Below are 20367 nucleotides of genomic sequence, written 5' to 3' on the forward strand. Positions count from 1 at the left end.
CAATAAAGATTAATGAAAGCTACGGCGCTGTATCTAAGAGCCCACTGCATACCGTGCAGAGTTGAAATAGCAACAAAAATAAAATAGTAGAATGAAATCAAGAGTTTGACGAAATCTCGTCTGGTCCGAAAGTATGGGCATAATAGGAATAAAAGCAGAACGCCGACCTTAAATGAAATAAGAGAAAATTAAATAGCATGAACATAAGGGAAATTATGACCGGACCTGGGGGTTTAATATCACCAGTTTTGTTCGTAATGAACGCGAGCTGCTAGGATGAGGGCATGTTTTGAGGATGGGTGGGCATGTGGGTGGAAAGAGGGAATGACACGTGTACAGTCAGAGTACCTTGCTCTTTCAAAAATTGAGAAGGCTTCACGGCTTATGATATGTATCATCATTTTCTCTGCGCACGTTGCCCGTCGCCGCTGAAAGAATTTAAGGGGCTGCGAAACGAACTGAACAGTGAGTTAAGGTGGTCGAAAATTATCTATTATCATTCACTTTTCTCAGATATCACTAAGAAACGCCCAGATGCTGCATGGAAAGTGGTAAACACCATTCCGGGTCGCGACAAGAAACACTTTACTCCAGAAAGTATCACGGTAAGCGGTCACCGTGTTACTGGCACAGATCTGGCTGAACATTTCAGTGCATACTTCATGAATACTGGCGTGCCTGATTGTAACAGAAAGCTTCATAACACATCGCAAAGTGCCTCGAGCGGCCAGTCGCGCGGCAATATTGAGTGCATTTGCGGGCTTCTTTCAGAATCGGACAAACACTTTTATGTAGCACGTACTGAGCAACAGAAAGCTGTATCGGGAGTTTTTCATGCCGATCTCCAATCTCCTCATTGACACTTTTCATTTTACTGTAATATTCGAGAGGTTTATTAGTTAATTAAGGATAATTATCTAATTAGGCGGAATGAAAAAATAATTTGAGTATCTCCAAGCGACGGCAAACAACATTACCCTTGTTCTGTCCAGCTACGTGGCATTTTTTCTTTAAAGTTTGGCTAAAGTTACCTAGGACACCCTGTATATACGCTGATTAGTCGGAGCACCGCGTTGTTACACAAGCAGGTATTCAGCGTCGTTGCAAGCACGAGCTTGTGCCACTGACCCCGTACGCCCAATCACATTATCCCGTTAAATGTTCTGTATGTTGTGCATGTGAAATTTTTTCAGACACTCTCAATATAGAAACTTCTGCAAGGAGGTCTTAGCACAACTTTATTGATACCTCTCACAAGTTGGCTACGAGCACTCATTACAACTCTGGGAGAGGCAACCACAAATTCTTTCATTTAGTATATAGAGCCAACTGAAAGCAATATGAGATATTCTATGACAATCTATGACAATAATATGCATAAGAGTTATTTAGCGAAGGCGCGAATGTGGCTGTATGTATCTGTTAGAACGTGTTTTTTTATCATCGAAATGTAACAGTAGTATTTCCAGCGCAGGTGGATACAATACCTAAAGCAAATTTAATTATGCGTGCATATTTAGAATGCGTCTCTCTCGGCGTCCTACTCAGTGTTCAAGCGTCCTCCTTGCGTGCTGGCATAGACACGCAAGACGAGAGGCTCCCACAGCGTCTCCATCTCTTTCTTTTTCCTTTCAAACTCGTCCCTGGTAGATTTCTGCGAGGAAACAAAATTGCACAAGCGCGTGAGAGGATACAACAACGGTCTAAAACATTGATAGCGAACGCAGAGCCATATGTCTGCCGTTAGAACATGCTCGCAACATTTAGGCAAAGAAGAAATGGGGATGGGATCGTCACAGGCTTTACAAGGTAAAGCAGATGAGCAGAATGCTAAACTGTAATAAGCACTTCCCGCCCTCAGATGCCGGCTAGGTCACTACTCGTCGACGCCCCAATTCAAGGAGCATGTCATCATCATCATCATCATCTACTACCATGGCTCGCCTCGGCGCTCTTTTTGAACATCAAATCCGATCATTTCAAGAGTTACACTTGGAAGCCACTGATTCCACTACAGTCGCTTCCGTTCGTAACTTAGCAATAAATCATTCATTGAAAGAGCTATTCCGGTCTGAGCGTGGCTGAGCCAAAATTAGTGCCACCAGGGTATACCTAAAATTGTCGAGCATACAGTCCTGCCCAAGCGCCTTTGAATATATCAAAATTTGCGAAACAGATCGCGTCGACAGCTGTCGTACTTATCAATGCGGTTAGTATTCTTTGGAAAGTTCAGCAAAGAGGCGGTATCGTTGTCTGGATCTCACCTCTTTCACGCAAACTTAGATCACTGGGTATGTGCCTCTTCAATTAACATTTTCCACACCAACTTGAGCTACTGGGAGGAATCGAAGCTGCGTCTATACATATTCAGACAATCGTGTCTGTATATACAGGGTGTTTCAGCTAACTTTAGGCCAGAGCTGAAAGATATGCCGATGTACTCTAAGACAACGCGATCAAATACACGTTGATCATTTTTATATGAAGTGTGTCACGCTATTCTTTTGTATTTTGCTTAATTAGATAATTAGCCAACTTTAATTAGCCAGCTTGCGAAGCAACGAAGTTAGGCAATCACTTCCAATTAGAAAGTTGTAGAGCGCTTTGCAAAACGTCCGATTAGGTAATTTCTAACTTTCTATCAAGTATTAGTGTTTTTCAGCTTGCTGCGGATCCCCGCGGAATGCAAAACAATACCACGTGACATACCCGCTTGCACGCCGTGATTGCAACGCTCCCAAACTGTCCCCGTGTAAACGAACATAGCATCTAGCAGGGCGTGTTGCCGCTTAAAAGGCGACAGGGCAGTGACAAAGGCGTGGGCTTTGCGATTTACGCCAGCGATGTGCTTCCCTCGCAGTTGTTCATTATAGCGATAAGCAGACGCAGCGACAGCACACCCGGCTAAGTGCTATGTTCGTTTGTGTGCGGAACGCTTGGGAGCAGTGCACTAACGACGCGCAAGCAGGCATGTCACGGGGTGTTATTTTTTTTTCTTGCGGGAATCCGCACTGCGCGGAAAAACACTGATATTTAATAGATAGAAAGAGAGAAACTGTTTATTCGGACGTTTTTCAAACTGTTCTGCAACTTTCTAATTGGAATTTTTCCCTAGCTTCGTTGCTTCAGAAGTTAGGTAATTAATATTGACTAATTACCTAATTAAACAAAATAAAAGAACTAGCTTGACACGCTACATACAGAAGTGAGCAACATGCATTTGCTCGCGTCGCCTTAGAGTGCATCGGCATATTTTTAAAATCTGGCTAAGGTTAGCTGAAACACCCTGTATATTCAATCTCGCGCCACACGCGGACTTCGACCCGGTACCGCTACATGGCGCAAGTAGACGCCTCATACAAGCGCGTATCGGCGCTGACAATGCGGTGTGTCGTTACATTGCTTCAATGCTAGTCGCATTAACGTCGACGGTAATACCGAGATGGTTTCTGTCGAAATATCACATAAAGATAGATCATCAGGCTTCAGCAACTTCTCCGCATTAGAACCCTACAACTACACCACCTTCCCCTCCGGCTCTCGCCAACGCTCCAAATTAGTGCGAAACTCCTGAACTGCTGTGAAGACTCTCCCAACAGTGTACAAGACTGAGGTGGCGGCATGACGACGACTACTCGGCGACAATGACGATGGCGACCATGCATGACGACACAGTCAACGACAGCGAGATCAAGACGAAGTTTGCATGGTAACTGCCGCTTGTTGTACTTCGTCGCAGTACAACGCACTCACCCTCACGTACCTTGAAGAACACACACTTCGTGAAGGCGACGTCTGATTGGCCCACCCTTTTAAAGCGAAGCTTTTTATGGCTTACTGATTCGTCCGTGAGTGCCGAAAACGCACTGCAGGAAAACGAACTTAGATATATGGATAGAACACTACAATTTACATTCGCAGTACCGCGCCAGGGTCGACTGGCCGGTCGGTCAGTGCCTGACAACTGCGCGAAGCGACGTGTTCAACAAGAGTAGCGCATGCGCACAAAGTTCACTGGAAGCACAAGTTGCGTATGCCAGGCATGACAGCACCCCTGTCGCGAATAACTGAGCTTCCCTGCTTATCGGAGACAGCAAGTGCGCGTGAACAAGGGCTCCGTCTTAGGATCTGGAAAAAAAAAAAAAAGCCCATTTCTTAACGAAAAATGGTTCAATGCCACGCTACCCAGACGTACTGTATATATCTGCATTACATTACGCGCGTCACGCAATGCATTCCCGGCCGTCACCATGGGTAGGCCGTGGGCGCAGCGCACGGCAGAAGAGGCTGCCTTACGCGAACGTAAGCGCGATTGCGATCGCAAGGCAGACCCCGTGTATCGGCAACGGCATGCAGTAAGCAATGTGGGAGACGCTTGTGCAGTCGAGATGCCTACTGGTTTTGTGATCGTCAGCCTGTACATCAGACCGAACACATCTCTTTGTGATGCGTAAACGTTCCTGGCAGAAACGATGAAGACCCTAAAGCCACATAATAAAGCCACATAATACGCCGATCCTCCTGTGCGGTGACTTTAACGTCGATGGGGCGAAAGAGCACGGCAAGCGGATCGAGAGTTTCATGCTAGCTACTCGTGGAAACTGAAGACGCTACAGAGACCCACGACACAACACCGTTCCTGAATTGATCTCACGTAAGCAGGCTATGTCACGTTACATATGTATACCATGGCAGAGCTTCCGACCATCTACCACAGTGATCACAAGGCAACACTGTGCAAGTGTAGAGCCGTCCGTGAAAGCGTGTGTGCGCGCGTAATCAACGGCTACATGATCTAAAAAAAGGCTGTGTATCTTAACAAAATGTGTCTTCATTCAACTTCAGCGTTAAGAAAATCCAATCCTAAACAAACAATCAAATAACGTATGCATAGCATCGAGTCGTCGCTGAGCATTTCTTGGGTTCGTTGCGTGGTCGTTGGCTTTGGACTTTGACTTTGATTCAGCTTGCATTAAGAAAGGGGCTTTGATTTCTTTTTCCTTTGCACTCTTTGAACATCTATTCGATAACCAAACCCACTTTCTTCATTTAAGAAAGCATGCGCAATGTCTCCTGTCAACTTTCATTCCTCTTACATTTGATGAAATACCGTTGCAAGCCCAATTTCTTCTTTTCACTTACGATCCGAAAGTAATTGCCGAAGCGCTTTCGCTCCGCCCATAGCTAAGACTGTATAAATAAATATCTCATGTATCAAGCATACCCAGTGTGTGTGTGTGTGTGTGTGTGTGTGTGTGTGTGTGTGTGTGTGTGTGTGTGTGTGTGTGTGTGTGTGTGCGTGTGTGTGTGTGTGTGTGTGCGCGTGTGTGTGTGTGTGTGTGTGCGTGTGTGTGTGTGTGTGTGTGTGTGCGCGTGTGTGCGCGCGTGTGTGTGTGTGTGTGTGCGCGTGTGTGCGCGTGTGTGTGCGTGTGTGCGTGTGTGCGTGTGTGTGTGCGTGTGTGCGTGTGTGTGTGTGTGTGTGTGCGTGTGTGTGTGAACAGCAACACACAAAAAAATCAAGAAAACGAAAGCGCAGACGCGGAAAACGAGAAGGCGGACGAAGCGGAATGGAGCTCACCGCGTTCATCTCCAGCCACCCTTCTAGCTCGTCCACTTTCTTGAGCACGCTGTCCATCTCTTCCTGCTTGAGTACGTTTTTCACGGATGGGTCCTCCTTGATCTTGGTGCGCAGCTGCGAAACGTAGACGCTCAGCAGTATAAGGGCTTCAAAGACAGTTAACACAACGCGCCCGTGCACTGCTGTATGGGCGGCCATAACAAGGGTGCGCAGTTTTGTAATATATACGGTAAATGATTGTAATTCGGGAAGAAAAACTGGCAGCGGAGTCAGCAAAATTCAGAAAGCAGCGTACACGCTTCACAAATGGCAAAGTTGATGCTTACGTTTTGTTAACTAATGTGAGGCGACGAGGAGAAAAGCCAGCCAGAAAGAACGAGCGAAGGGGAGAAAGAATGGTAGACCTTAGGTTAGAATGACTAGAGCACTCGCTAATCTTGAGGAGAGCGAGAAAGTAGGCGGTATGAGAGTGAAGTAGAAAGAAAAATGTGTAAGCGCACATACAGCTGACGGCGTTTCTAACTCTCTTTTTGTGTGCGCATGATGTGTTGTTTATACGACGGCCGGACGCTTCAGCCGTCGGCTATTCAAAAGCACGCAAAGATGCGTATTTAGAGAACAGGTCAACACAAAACGCGTCGAGGGTGCTGATCAGGCAGCGTGCTACACTGGCGCCGTGCGGACGATCAGCGGTGTGCGCCAACTTGCACAGAAAGCGGCTCTCGCGTAGCCTGCCTGCGCTGCAGTATAGTATGAACAGAGTGGAGAAGGTTCTTCGTATGAATTGGGATCTGTAGACTAAAGGCGAACGCATGACGAACGTAGCACAATTTCGAAGTAGCCGACTGCGTCGCCTTCAATTCAGTCGTGATGTTTCTTTTATTTTCACCTATATTCCCTTTCTTGCGCCACAGTTTTAGTGATTTCAATAATGAGTGACCTGTGAACAAATGATTATTGCCTGTTCGGTTCGCTCGGTTGGGTGTGCCGATTCCAACAGCCCGAAGTTCATGGCGTGTGGCACCAAACTCTGACAGTAGAGAGCCACGGTCGGCTGCGGGTACCTGAAATAGGTAGGTTTCCAGTGCGCTTCGGGCGGCGATGCGGTTCCTCTCGACGATGTCCTGTTCCTTGTAGTTCTCGCTCTCCTTGATCATCTTCTGGATCTGGTCAGAAGTCAGACGGCCCTTGTCGTTTGTGATGGTGATATTTTTGGGCTTACCCACGCTCTTCTCGACAGCCGACACGTTCAGGATGCCGTCAGCGCTGAGGTCGAAGGTGACTTCAATCTGCGGCACACCCCGCGGCGCGGGTGGGATGCCCTTGAGCACGAACTTGCCAAGCAGGTTGTTATCCTTGGTGAGAGCCCTTTCGCCCTCGAACACCTGCGTGCGCAATGAAACCGCAGCAAGGAATTCCAAAATTTGGTGTTTGTAGGCGAAACCAGTGACAAGGCAACGAAACCTGAATGGGCGAGCCGGACATATACGACACTTAATAAACTGTGAACGTGTTTTCTGCGTCTTCGCGGATTCGTACGCTATAAAAGAGGGCCTGAACGATCAGCCTTGCTGGGTTAGTTGTTCTGGGTGCGAGTGTGCTTAACTGTTTTGTTGGAGCGTTAACCGGGCTGATACCACTGTAATTCAACCTCATTGCTTTTATTGATAACGATTGCCTGTTGATTATCTGCCTCGGCATAATGGCATCGAAAGCGACTTGAAGGTTTTTGGAAAGTATGCCGTTTTCTATGCATGAGGAGTTAAGCAATACGAGTGGGTTCTTAGGAGATTACTAATCACACCATCACAAAATATTTCCTCCAGGACGGCTTCTCTCACCTTTACCTACAGTATCTAAGTGATTCGATCAATGGTGGTAATGCGTGAAGGCAATGGTAAAATGACTCCAAATTTCTCGCCATGCCAACGACATCCCGTTAAGTTTTCGGGCTGAAGTAAAACACGAACTATATATTTTCGTTCCCCTGTGAATTTACTTGGTTGACTTTATAAATGTATATTGCAAAGAAAAATAATGCCCAATTCGACTTAATGTTTTGAACAAAAGCGCAGAAAGCACAGAGGATACAGAGGAGGGAACCGAATGAACACTCCTTTGTGCACTCTTTTTGTCGCGCTGTTAATCACGCCATTGAGCCATGTTCTATACCAACATCGTACATACGCCTGCAAGATCTACAAGACTAAATTTTATACCGCACCTGTATGAGCACGCTCTGCTGCTCGTCCGTGTATGTGGTGAATATGCGGGTCTTTTTGATGGGTATGGTGGTGTTGCGCATGATGAGCACCGTCATCACTCCGCCCGCCGTCTCGATGCCGAGCGACAAAGGAGTGACGTCGAGGAGCAGCAGATCCTGCAGCTCGACTGTCTTGACGTTCGTCAGGATGGCGGCTTGGACGGCAGCGCCGTACGCCACAGCTTCGTCCGGGTTGATGGACTTGTTCAACTCTTTGCCGTTGAAGAAGTCCTGGACAAGCCTCTGTATCTTGGGAATCCTGGTTGAGCCACCTACAAGCACGACGTCCTTGATGTCTGACTTGTTCAGCTTGGAGTCATTCAGGCAGCGCTCCATCGGGTCCAGGCACGACCGGAACAAGTCCGAGTTGAGCTCTTCGAACCGTGCTCGTGAGATGGACGTGTAGAAGTCCACGCCGTCGCACAGAGAGTCAATCTCGATGCTGGATAGAGATATTTGCCAAATTGTACTTTTTGCTTGCGGTAAAACAGTGTGACGCAGTTGGAAGAATGTAGATGGGAAAATATTAATTGCATAACAGTATGTGGTCTAGTAGTGCGTAGGTGGAGAGAAGATCGCTGCCGGTGCATAAAATGCCGCGCTTTAACTTTCGCGATGTCTTTCACTAAAATAAACATAGTCATTAAATGGATGGGCGCCGAAGCCATCAGGCTGAGGCGACTGAATAAGACGGAGGAGACTCTCGCAGGCAAGGCACATCAGTGTTTTATCTGCGGATGTCGTGTTTTTTGATTAACCAATTTATTTTAGCGGATGCTATTGTCTTACAATACTCTGCCAATGGCACTGCCGCTAGTAAACGCTTTTAAGCCATTTTGCAATCTCCGTGATACATTAGAATAGCAAAATAAATCACCTTGCGTTGCTTAATTTACGTGAACGGTATAGAGCAATACAGGGGACAGCTGGCTTGGCAAACAGATTTCTGACATACTCTTTAGTCAAATACCATTCCTTTTCTTTTCTGTCGATCATAACTTGTCAGTTAAGGGTACATTTCGCTTTCGAGGAAGCGGAAATATAATCTGATGTGTGCATCATATTTCACAGTCTCGATTGCGAACGTGTGACGCTCAGCATTTCTCATCACTTCGTCACGCAAGGTATCATAAGCGTAGACCGCTGGGCCAGTTCGTGCATCATGTAATGTCGTTGAGCGGAAATACGGGCGGGAAGAAACGGAGTGGACAGGCGCTCATATACAAATGAAGTTTAATGAAAGGTTATCCAGGGAGCGGAGGGCCGCACATGCGCACTCAGAAGGCTGATACAAAGCTAATGCATAGTCGCATGTAAATATTGTAATAAATGCTAACTCCCAAGGAGTTGAGCAATTTCTTTATCCGTCATGGCAACTGACGGGACATTGACACACGTGGCAGATTGTGCGTAGGTCTGGCCAGCGTCAATAATTTCTCTGGCCAATCTGTCATTAGATTTGTTTAACATGGTTGCATTTTTTAATAGCGGAGTGCAACCGCAATCCTTGACGTGTCAGTAGGTACATACCACTCGCAACAGCCTTCAAAGACGCTGAGTTCTCCCTGAGCCGGTCGTTTACACATCGGCCCACTCAGGGAGCACTCAACTTCTTTAAAGGCTGTTGCGCGCGGTATGCACCTACCTGCACACATTAAACTTTCATTACTTTCAAACTTTCATTAAACTTCATTTGTAAGTGAGCGTCTGTCCTGCCCACTCCCTTTCTTCCCGTCCGTATTTCCGCTCAGCGACATTACATGAAACAACACATTGCACAAACACGCAAATGACATGTCCTACGCGCTGCAGTGCTTATGTTTGTGGCCTCGAAACTCCCTCACCCCAAGTGACAGACTGGTATGTGTACTCTTTCTTACATAAGTGTAGGGCAATTGCCACACTTCAAGTGGTAGTGTACTGGCTAACAGCTTTCTGGCATATTCTTTAGTCAAATATGATTCTTTTTTCTTTTCTGTCAATCATAACTTGCTGTTAGGGGTACATTTCGCTTTCAGTGAAGCGGTAATGTAATCCGATGTGTGCATCATTTTCCAGGGCCTCGAATGCGAACGTGTGACGCTCAGCTGTTCCCATCACTTGGTGACGAAACATATCATATTGTACAAACACACTGACGCGTCCTACGCGCTGTAATGTTTGAGGTTGCCGCCTCGAAGCCCTGTCCAATGCCAGACTGGTGTGTGTACTCTTCCTTACTTAAGTGTAGGGCAATTTGCACATGTCGAATGCCAGCATACTGGCTAAAGAGGACGGGACAGTGGTGCCTTCCTTTCAGGTTGTACACCCTAAATACATGGAATGGACTAATAACTGGGCTAGTAACTCGACTCCGTTGCTTTCATCCTTTATGCTTTATTCTCAGCGGGCAATCCACAATGCACGGTTGGCATCGACGTTCTGTGGACTCGTACTGAATGCGAAGACACTCAACCGCACGCACGCACGCACGCACGCACGCACGCACGCACGCACGCACGCACGCACGCACGCACGCACGCACGCACGCACGCACGCACGCACGCACGCACGCACGCACGCGCAATGCACACACAGACGAACAAAATGGCGTAAACGTGTTTAGGACGCCCGACACAGACCTGATCGAAGAGTTTGCGTTATTACAGAAGCCTAATTGTCTAGGTAGTGCCACTGTACCTGCTGCACCACTCACGTCTTTTCTGGAATGTGTAGAAACTGCTTACCTGAAATCGACCTCTATCGCGTTGCAAATACTAGTGTACCGCCAGGCGAACAGCCTCATCTATAAACAGCCCAAACATTATCCAGTGTTCAATCTTCATTGTTAATTTCTGAGAATGAAATATACCAAATTGTAAGCTTCTTTCAGTGTTGCCTTTACAGTACCATATACATGAATAATGCTCCCAGTGAGCTCAATATCAAGTTATCCGTTAATTTTCTTTAGTTTGGTTTCATAATACTACTGACAAGTAATATTCGTAGCCATCTCGACAATATCGTGCGATGCCTTTCTAAAGAACATCGTTTGGCAACAACATTCCACGGGGACCCCTAGCCAGCGTTCGGGTGCCACTTTGGTGTCCTCTCAAAGTGAGGCTTTGCTTGCCTCTTCTCCGCACTTTGCGGGTGCTGGCTGCTGGTGTGTTGCCATGTGGACAACAATTTACAGGTAGGCCGCAAGGTATGCGCCACCAAGTACGTCCCATTGGGTATGTTCCGCTGGGTTTATTTACAACTTTCTGCTGGTTGCTGTCTAGCCGAGTAAACAACTGCGATAATTCAGTGTGTGCCACTATATATGTGTTCCAATAGACACCTTATACCGCCGGGTATGTGCAACTGAGCGTAGGCCAAATCTTGGCCAATCCCCCCAGAATGTGTGCGGCTGTGATACAAGGGGCACAGAAAGGGGGAAATTGTCATCTACTCCACCGAAGTATGAAGCTACACAAAGTCAAACCCACACGGGTTTCTCAGGGAGAAAGCTTCGCAGTGGCAGAAAATTTTACCGCGGTCCATGGACCGAACTCGGGACCAATGCCTTTTCGGGGTTAGTCGTTCTAGCATCTGAGCGAATTGACAACTCGTAGCACAGGGACGCCGAATATGGCAAATCAGTTCTGCGGAATACGCAAGGTGGAGCAAGATTTATGAAAGGGAGAAATAATCATCCAGCCGACTATAACATGATGCTACAAAGGAAACCAATATGGAATTCTGAGAAAGAAAGCGTCGCAGTTGAAGAAAAAAATTATCCTATTACAGGCGATATCACCGAAAAGGCGTTGGTTCCGGGTTTTAAACCCACAGCAGGACAAAGTATTCTTCTACAGCAAAGCTTTCTTTAAAACGCGCATTGGTTTCCTTCGTAGCTTCGTGCCACAGTCGGGTGAACGGCAGTTTCTGCCTTTCATGAGCCTTCCATTCCACCTTGCGGGCATCCGCAGAACTGATTTGCCATATTAACTGGTATAGAAGCCGTAACGCATTGCGAGATGTGTCGTGCTTCTTTGTGTCATGCACCTGTCATTGACATTCTTCCCTCGAAAAGCATCAGAATCAGTGTCAGGCTCAGTTTTATTGTGACGATAAGAAAGATTACGGGATGTTCATATACAGGGGGAGGTCCCGAAGGGTAGGACTGCGTGGGGACCTCCTTTCTAAACTTAATAAAACAAAAATTACAGTAATTGCAACAGATTGTGAACAGTGAACAGTTAGAGGTTTATAACATAAATGTCATAATTAAAGAATGAAATGTGCATAAAAAATAAGCGTATGAAAGAGCACTGTTGCATAATCTCGTTAAACAGTAATATAATTTAATAGTACAAATGACAATGTATGCATAGTCTGATTGACGAATTCGAATACATATGCATAACTAGTACACCAAACAGCAATATTATATTATCGCAATGAAAACTAAATGAAGGTCTACTGAAAGAATGTTAATGAGTATATTTATACAAAATATATATTTTCTAGTTCATTAAATCTGTGAACTTCAGATGTTTCTATATATAATGTCAGTGTGTTCCAGAAAGCGACGAATGAAAAATGGACACTCCGCTTACCATAATTAGAATGTATTTTGGGTAAAATTAGTTCCTATTTATTGCAGACCTCATGACATTATTTATTACAGTAAATTTTGGAATCAAACTATCGTATCGTGTGTAATTGATTTTTGGAACAAAAAGATAGCAAGGATACATTTAACAATTTTTGTGACTTAGAGGATGTTGTCAGTTTGTAAAAGATATGAGGTGTTGTGGTAGTGTGGGCTAAATGTAATTCTCCTAATAGCCTCATTCTGAACGATTTGCAATGAGTTTAAATGGGCTACAAGAATGTTTACCCATCAAGCAACGTCGTAGTGAATGCGCAAATGAATACATGAAAATTATAAGGATACTAATGTGTGATGGTTAAATACGTGCCGTGTATTTGAAGCATCCTAATCCCATTGGTAATAATCAGTTTTACTTTAGATATTTGTTGAATACATTTAGGACTTTTGTCAAGTTCTACACCAAGGTAATCACAGGGAAAACTTGCAGGAATAAGAATGCCGCCAAGAAAAAATGGGAGGAATGGAGGGGAGTGTTCGTTGGTAGGAAGTGAATACGACAAACTTTGTTTTCGATGTGTTTATCTGTAGCTAGTTTGTACGGCTCCAGTGCAGCATGCTGTACAAGTCGTCATTAAGTTTGGATATTAGAATTGCAAGACATTTATCATAGTTAATGATAGTTGTGCCGTCTGCAGAAGATAGGCAGTTAGGCAGATCAATGATATAAAATAACGATAAAAGCGGACCCAGTATATAACCATCGGACACGCTAGTATTAGTGAGCATTGTTTTAGGATAAATGTCTGAAATAGTTAATGCCTGCATTGTGTCTGGTAAAAAATGTTTAGTAGCTGTAGTGCTTGGTATGTAATTCCTAATGATTAAAGCATATGAAATAAGATATGAAGATTTATTTTTTTCAAACGCATTCCTTAAGTCTACAAATACAGAAGCTGTATAATTACCCTCATCAATAGCGAGCTTTAGTTGATTGGTTAGCGCAGCAAGAGCAATCGCGGTCGATTAACCAAGGTGGAAGCCGTGTCAGAATGGCGAGAGAAAGTTAAATATTGTACATTTATTATTTAAGCGTTTCTCGCTAAGCCTTTCAATTACGTACTTTGATAAAGGAGCTAATACACAGGTGGAGCGATCATTCGCGATTAAAGAGCGGTCACCTTACCTGAAAATTGGAGTGATCCTTCCTTAGCAAGTTCCTGCGGCACAAACTGCCAGATTTAATCATGATGTTGATTATGTTCGCAAGAATAGCAGTTATTAAGGATGTAATTAGTTTTATATTAGAAGGGTGTAAGCTTGTGGGCATCATTAAGGAGTGTGCAATGGAAGTCGGTGGTAACTCCGTTAGGCAGGATACCAGCAAACTATCGCAGGAGACGAAAGATCTGATCAAGAAACGCCAATGTATGAAAGCATCTAACCCTACAGCCAGAATAGAACTGGCAGAACTTTCGAAGTTAACCAACAAACGTCAGACAGCTGACATAAGGAAGTATAATATGGATAGAATTGAACATGCTCTCAGGAGCGGAGGAAGCCTAAAAACAGTGAAGAAGAAACTAGGAATTGGCAAGAATCAGATGTATGCTCTAAGAGACAAAGCCGGCAATATCATTACTAATATGGATGAGATAGTTCAAGTGGCTGAGGAGTTCTATAGAGATTTATACAGTACCAGTGACACCCACGACGATAATGGAAGAGAAAATAGTCTAGAGGAATTCGAAATCCCGAAGGTAACGCCGGAAGAAGTAAAGAAAGCCTTAGGAGATATGCAAAGGGGGAAGGCAGGTGGGGAGGATCAGGTAACAGCAGATTTGTTGAAGGATGGTGGACAGATTGTTCTAGAGAAACTGGCCACCCTGTATACGCAATGCCTCAGGACCTCGAGCGTACCGGAATCTTGGAAGAACGCTAACATAATCCTAATCCATAAGAAAGGGGACGCCAAAGACTTGAAAAATTATAGACCAATCAGCTTACTGTCCGTTGCCTACAAAGTATTTACTAAGGTAATTGCAAATAGAATCAGGAACACCTTAGACTTCTGTCAACCAAAGGACCAGGCAGGATTCCGTAAAGGCTACTCAACAATAGACCATATTCACACTATCAATCAGCTCATAGAGAAATGTGCGGAATATAACCAACCCTTATATCTAGCTTTCATTGATTACGAGAAAGCGTTTGATTCTGTCGAAACCTCAGCAGTCATGGAGGCATTACAGAATCAGGGTATAGACGAGCCGTATGTAAAAATACTGAAAGATATCTACAGCGGCTCCACAGCCACCGTAGTCCTTCATATAGCAAGCAACAAAATCCCAATAAAGAAAGGCGTCAGGCAGGGAGATACGATCTCTCCAATGCTATTCACAGCGTGTTTACAGGAGGTATTCAGACACCTGGAATGGGAAGAATTGGGAATAAGATTTAATGGAGAATACCTTAGTAACTTGCGATTCGCTGATGATATTGCCTTGCTTAGTAACTCAGGGGACCAATTGCAAAGCATGCTCACTGACCTGGAGAGGCAAAGCAGAAGAGTGGGTCTAAAAATTAATATGCAGAAAACTAAAGTAATGCTTAACAGTTTCGGGAGAGAACAGCAATTTACAATAGGCAGCGAGGCACATCTACTTAGGGCAGGTAGTGACGGCGGATCCGGATCATGAGACGGAAATAATCAGAAGAATAAGAATGGGCTGGAGTGCGTTTGGCAGGCATTCCCAAATCATGAACAGCAGGTTGCCGTTATCCCTCAAGAGAAAAGTATATAATAGCTGTGTCTTACCAGTACTCACCTACGGGGCAGAAACCTGGAGGCTTACGAAAAGGGTTCTACTCAAATTGAGGACGACACAACGAGCTATGGAAAGAAGAATGATAGGTGTAACGTTAAGGGATAAGAAAAGAGCAGATTGGGTGAGGGAACAAACGCGAGTTAATGACATCTTAGTTGAAATCAAGAAAAAGAAATGGGCATGGGCAGGACATGTAATGAGGAGGGAAGATAACCGATGGTCATTAAGGGTTACGGACTGGATCCCAAGGGAAGGGAAGCGTAGCAGGGGGCGGCAGAAAGTTAGGTGGGCGGATGAGATTAAGAAGTTTGCAGGGACGGCATGGCCACAATTAGTACATGACCGGGGTTGTTGGAGAAGTATGGGAGAGGCCTTTGCCCTGCAGTGGGCTTAACCAGGCTGATGATGATGATGATGAAGCTATCAATACCGGCGCTGGTTATCTTCACGTTGTTTATAACGTTTATAACTTCCTGGGGTGTGGCTGTAAATACAATGAAAAACTTTGGCAGGCGGCGGGACACGGGACTGTCTTGCGCAGGTGTTTGTGGCTCGCTTCTCAAGAAGAAATCAGCGAACGCATCAGCTATTTCTTTGGCGGTATTGAACACCATGCCCTGATGAGCAGTTGCTGTTGTTTCACGATTACGTGTCCCATTTATGAAGGAGTTCACAATTTTCCATCCCTTTCTTAAGTTCCTACCGCATTCCAACATGCTTCTTTCATACTATTGATTTTTTTTTCAATGTGGCAGAAAGCTGGTCAGCAAAGTTCTTGTATACCCAATGGCCAAATTCTCGGTAAGTGGTTGTCGTTTAGTTTTCTTGAAAATGTTATCCTTTTTGCTTATTAAAGCTAGGAGCTTAACCGTTATCCATGGATACTAAGGTGCCGCAAATTTCTGTTTGCATTTAACTTTTTGGGAATGACGATCGAAATAGGATTTAAGCAGAGAGGGAAAAAGTGCAAAGTACTCTTTGTGGATCCTTTGTAGCTAAGATGGGGGACCAGTCAGGATTAGAAATGGCTTTAAGAAATGATTGCTTGTTTAGCATAAACTTCGAGTGCGTGAGTTTTCTGGAGTGAAAACTTAAAAATATAGGGCAGTGATCAGTTATGTCGGTGATTAGAACATCTTATTCTCGTGGATACGCGAAATTCGATAGTGCATTGCCCAATTACCGTACCTATGGGTGGTTAGCATATCGTGTTGGTATGTTATTTAAACATTCATAACCAAAGCAGCTAAAACAATCAGAATAATGGAAACGAAGTTAATTTTGTTGTGGACTATGGTTACTGCATTTTTGTTTTCGTTTTCTAGGATTTCCATAACATTATGGGGACCAGCACGGAAACCTATTGCTGATGAAGAAGGTGAACGATATATGCGATCAATTATTATATTTTTGTTCGCTATGTTAAGGAAGTAATTTTTAATTAAATTCAAGTGTCCTCACAATTAATCAGGTTAAGCACAAGATCACAGATTTTTTGTATATATGTAATATCAGAATAGATATATAGTGCTGCTCCGCCGTGGTTGTTCAACAGACGATTGGAGTATTCAGCAACAAAATTATAAAGGCAGAAGAGGTGTTTAGCGTGGTCACTCAATCAAGCTTCAGATATTCCATTGACTGAAGATGGGAAGGTGAATGTAGAAAGGAGATTACAAAATTCTTCCATGTGTTTGCGCAGACTGCGCGCATTCAAATGCAAGACAGATCGTTGATGATTTGAAAGAAGATTGCAACTTGCCAGCTGTGAGATAGGAGGAAAGGCGAAATCTGATATTCGCCTAGGTGATACGCACGCGCATGGTTGATTACAGCCAAGTTATAGCGGGAAAGTAGGATGCAGTTACGATTCAAAATACGCGGCTTTCGGCTGTTTTCCGAGCCTTGATTTGAAAGTTGTCTGTCCACAGACACAATCCAAGGTAAATATACCTGGTAGCGAAGCTTCCATAGCAGCCCATACGTTCAAAACATGGCGGTCCATCGGCGGTTCATGGGGCTTAGCGCCATCTGTATGTGGTGGGAACACTTCCGGCGGAAGACAAAATAATGTGACGCCATGTCCGCTAAAAGCAGAAGTGACGTCAGTTTGTTTTCGAAGGCGCGACATTTGTTTTGTTGTCCTTCTTTTGGAGCTATATATTCAAATGCCCCGCCATTCGACTTGATGGGCGTTTCAAGCTTTCAGCGTGGAAAGGGATGCAGGAAAAGGCCAGCCGTACGGTTGTCGAAATCGTATCCCTGCACAGAGCATACTTTCTTTGGAGGCCGACGAGAGCTTTAGGTTTAGAGTGCTGATCCTATTGTCGGATCCCAAGCCCGTTGGCCAGCGCTGTCTCCCGAAAACAACTACACAATTATCTGGCAGTCGTAACCCACTCCTTTTAACTGAACAGATTAAGAAGCGATGAAGCTACCCGCGTCACCGAATTTAGACAAACTTCGACAAGCAAGAAAACACAAGCTCTGAGGGGGGCGTATTTCAACAGGTGAACTTTACGAGTGCGCCTTTCTGCCCATTTCAAGACGGGCATTGCATTGCGAGTGATAGTGGCGTCAACGCCCCCTGTAGCGATGGGCGCTGAAAAGAAATGCATTTATTAGTAATAACAAAATTAAACTTGTGTTTTCTTAACTCGTCACGAATATATAAAAATGACTAGGAATTTTATTTTCATTGATTGACTCTAACTGTGTCTCGTTTGAATTAAAAAACGCGTTTTTCTTTCCAAATGTTTGTTCCCTCCAAACATAGTCGCGCTTCAATCGCTGCTCCCATAACCCCCCCATGCTGATGTCGGTGACAATTTGTACTGAACCGCTTTTCGCCCGAAGCTTCGCGACCTATTTGAATCGACCTTGCACAATCTCCGGCCCTAGCGACACAGGCAAGCTAACAGCTACACGCGACGAAACTACGCTTCTGCTGTTTCGCCAACTCAAGCAAGCGTCGCGCCATCTACGATCCAACACTGATTTCGATCCATGTGCTTCTTCTCAGTGCCGACAATTGCGCGAGGTGGCACCGGGCGTTGTCGCTCGGAGTCGTGCCGGCGGATGGCTCACCTGGCCTGCGTGCAGGACGACAGCGTGCGCTTGGCCTTCTCGCAGGCGGAACGCAGGCGGCGCAGCGCCTTCTTGTCCTGCTCGATGTTCTTCTTGTGCTTGCGCAGGAACTCCTGCGCCAGGAAGGACACCATGCGGCTGTCGAAGTCTTCGCCGCCCAGGTGCGTGTCGCCCGACGTGGCCTTGACCTCGAAGGTTCCCTTGTCGACGCAGAGCACGGACACGTCGAACGTTCCGCCGCCCAGGTCGAAGATGACCACGTTGCGTTCCTTCTCGTTCGTCTAAACAAGACGGAAGCCCGCAAGAAGATGCAGGTTTGATATGTGGTCAAGAATGGTCGAGTGCCACGGTCGTGTTCCCTTAGTGACTAAAATCGCGTGCACAGTTTTCTAGTCATTAACAGTAACAGCTCGTCAGTGGCTTGTGGCAGGGCATACATGGTCGCATTAAAACGCACGGGACCACGGCGTAATCCGACAGACCGCTCCATTCACTGCAACCACGTCTGCCCCTGCGGAAGGCACCGACCTGCTGATATTGTTAAGGACGCTAATATTATTAATTCGGTGGCCGTACATCTCGCAGAAAAGCAACCAACCTTGTCAAGGCCATAGGCTATCGCTGCCGCTGTCGGTTCGTTGACAATGCGGAGCACTTTGAGGCCTGCGATGGCGCCGGCATCCTTTGTCGCCTGCCGCTGCGAGTCGTTGAAGTAGGCCGGCACGGTGATGACAGCCTCTTTGACGGGCCCGCCGAGAAAGGCCTCTGCGCTCTCCTTCATCTTGTACAGTATCATGGACGAGATCTCCTCTGGGTGGAACACCTTGGTCTCGCCGTGGAAGGTGACCTGGACCCGGGGCTTGTTTCCGTCGTTGATCACTTTGAAGGGCCAGTGCTTCATGTCATTTTGCAGCGCCGGGTCATCGAAATTTCTTCCGATAAGCCGCTTCGCATCTGTCGGCCAGAACATCGGCATCAGCGTAGGTTCGTATTCCACACGTCTCAATTTTTTGAACGAATGCATCGTTTTTCTCCTAAGAGTAACTAGAATAAACGCATGAAAAGAAGATACAGCAAAACTAAACAAGTGTTGGGTGCGTGTGCGTTTGTGTGTGTGTTGAATTCTAGGGTTTTACGTGCCAAAACCATCATTTCATTATGAGGTTCACGCCATAGTGGGAGACTCCGGAATAATTTTCGCCACGAGGGGATCTTTAACGTGCCCTGAATTCAGGAAACATGGGCGTTTTTGCATTTTGCCTCCATCGAAATGCGGCCGGGATTTGATCTCGCGACCTCGTGCTTAGCAGCGCAACACCGTAACCGCTAAGTCACCGCGGCAGGGTGCGTGTGCGTGCGTGGGTGTTTTTCCCTTGATGACTGCAATCTACACTGCGTGTGAAAAGATTTCTGACGTTAAGTCTATTGGTGTTCCGCGTGGTGATATACAGGCCGCAACAAGTTCGCACGCAATCCTAGCAGCAGTATTGCACAACTAATACTTGCGTTGAACTTACGTCGCGCGTTGGTGATCGGAGCGCGAAAGCTTACCGAAGATGGTGTTCGTAGGGTTGAGCGCCGCCTGGTTCTTGGCAGCCTCGCCGATGAGGCGCTCTTGATCTGTGAAAGCCACATAGCTGGGCGTAGTGCGGTTTCCCTGCTCGTTGGCGATGATCTCCACCTTTCCCTGGCGGAACACGCCCGCGCACGAGTACGTCGTGCCCAGGTCGATGCCAATCGCCGGCATACTCGCCATCGCGCCGCTGCCGGGACCCCACCGACCTGCTGGCGGCGTCGAAGCGAAAGCGAATACGAGTCAGTCCGGCAGGTACCGACCTTTACGGCTATAGCAACGCGTTCCGCACTATTTAAGGAAAATGTGCAGCCACCGTAATAGCCTCGCAGTGTGGAAACAAATGAAAGACAAAAACAATTAGATTGAGCCCATCCATCTCGCGATGAATGTCTGTGGTAATGCGTTTAGCATTGAATCACTATAGTGACACAACGTATTGTCAGCATCGAAACGAGT

At 45.8% G+C, this 20367-nt stretch overlaps 1 protein-coding gene across 1 annotated transcript; it reads right to left on the reverse strand.

The window, feature by feature from the left end:
* Positions 1-1230: 1230 nt before the first annotated feature.
* On the reverse strand, positions 1231-20112 carry LOC142582466 (heat shock 70 kDa protein 1B-like). Its single transcript, XM_075692222.1, has 7 exons — positions 19887-20112; positions 18934-19289; positions 18336-18616; positions 7803-8283; positions 6643-6963; positions 5579-5692; positions 1231-1654 (listed from the first exon to the last, which is right to left on the reverse strand). The coding sequence occupies exons 1-7, from the start codon at positions 20089-20091 to the stop codon at positions 1541-1543; spliced, it is 1872 nt and encodes a 623-aa protein (XP_075548337.1). The 5' UTR covers positions 20092-20112; the 3' UTR covers positions 1231-1540.
* Positions 20113-20367: the final 255 nt, after the last annotated feature.

This window comes from Dermacentor variabilis, chromosome 5, assembly GCF_050947875.1.
Source record: "Dermacentor variabilis isolate Ectoservices chromosome 5, ASM5094787v1, whole genome shotgun sequence".
NCBI classification, from domain to species: Eukaryota; Metazoa; Arthropoda; class Arachnida; order Ixodida; family Ixodidae; genus Dermacentor; species Dermacentor variabilis.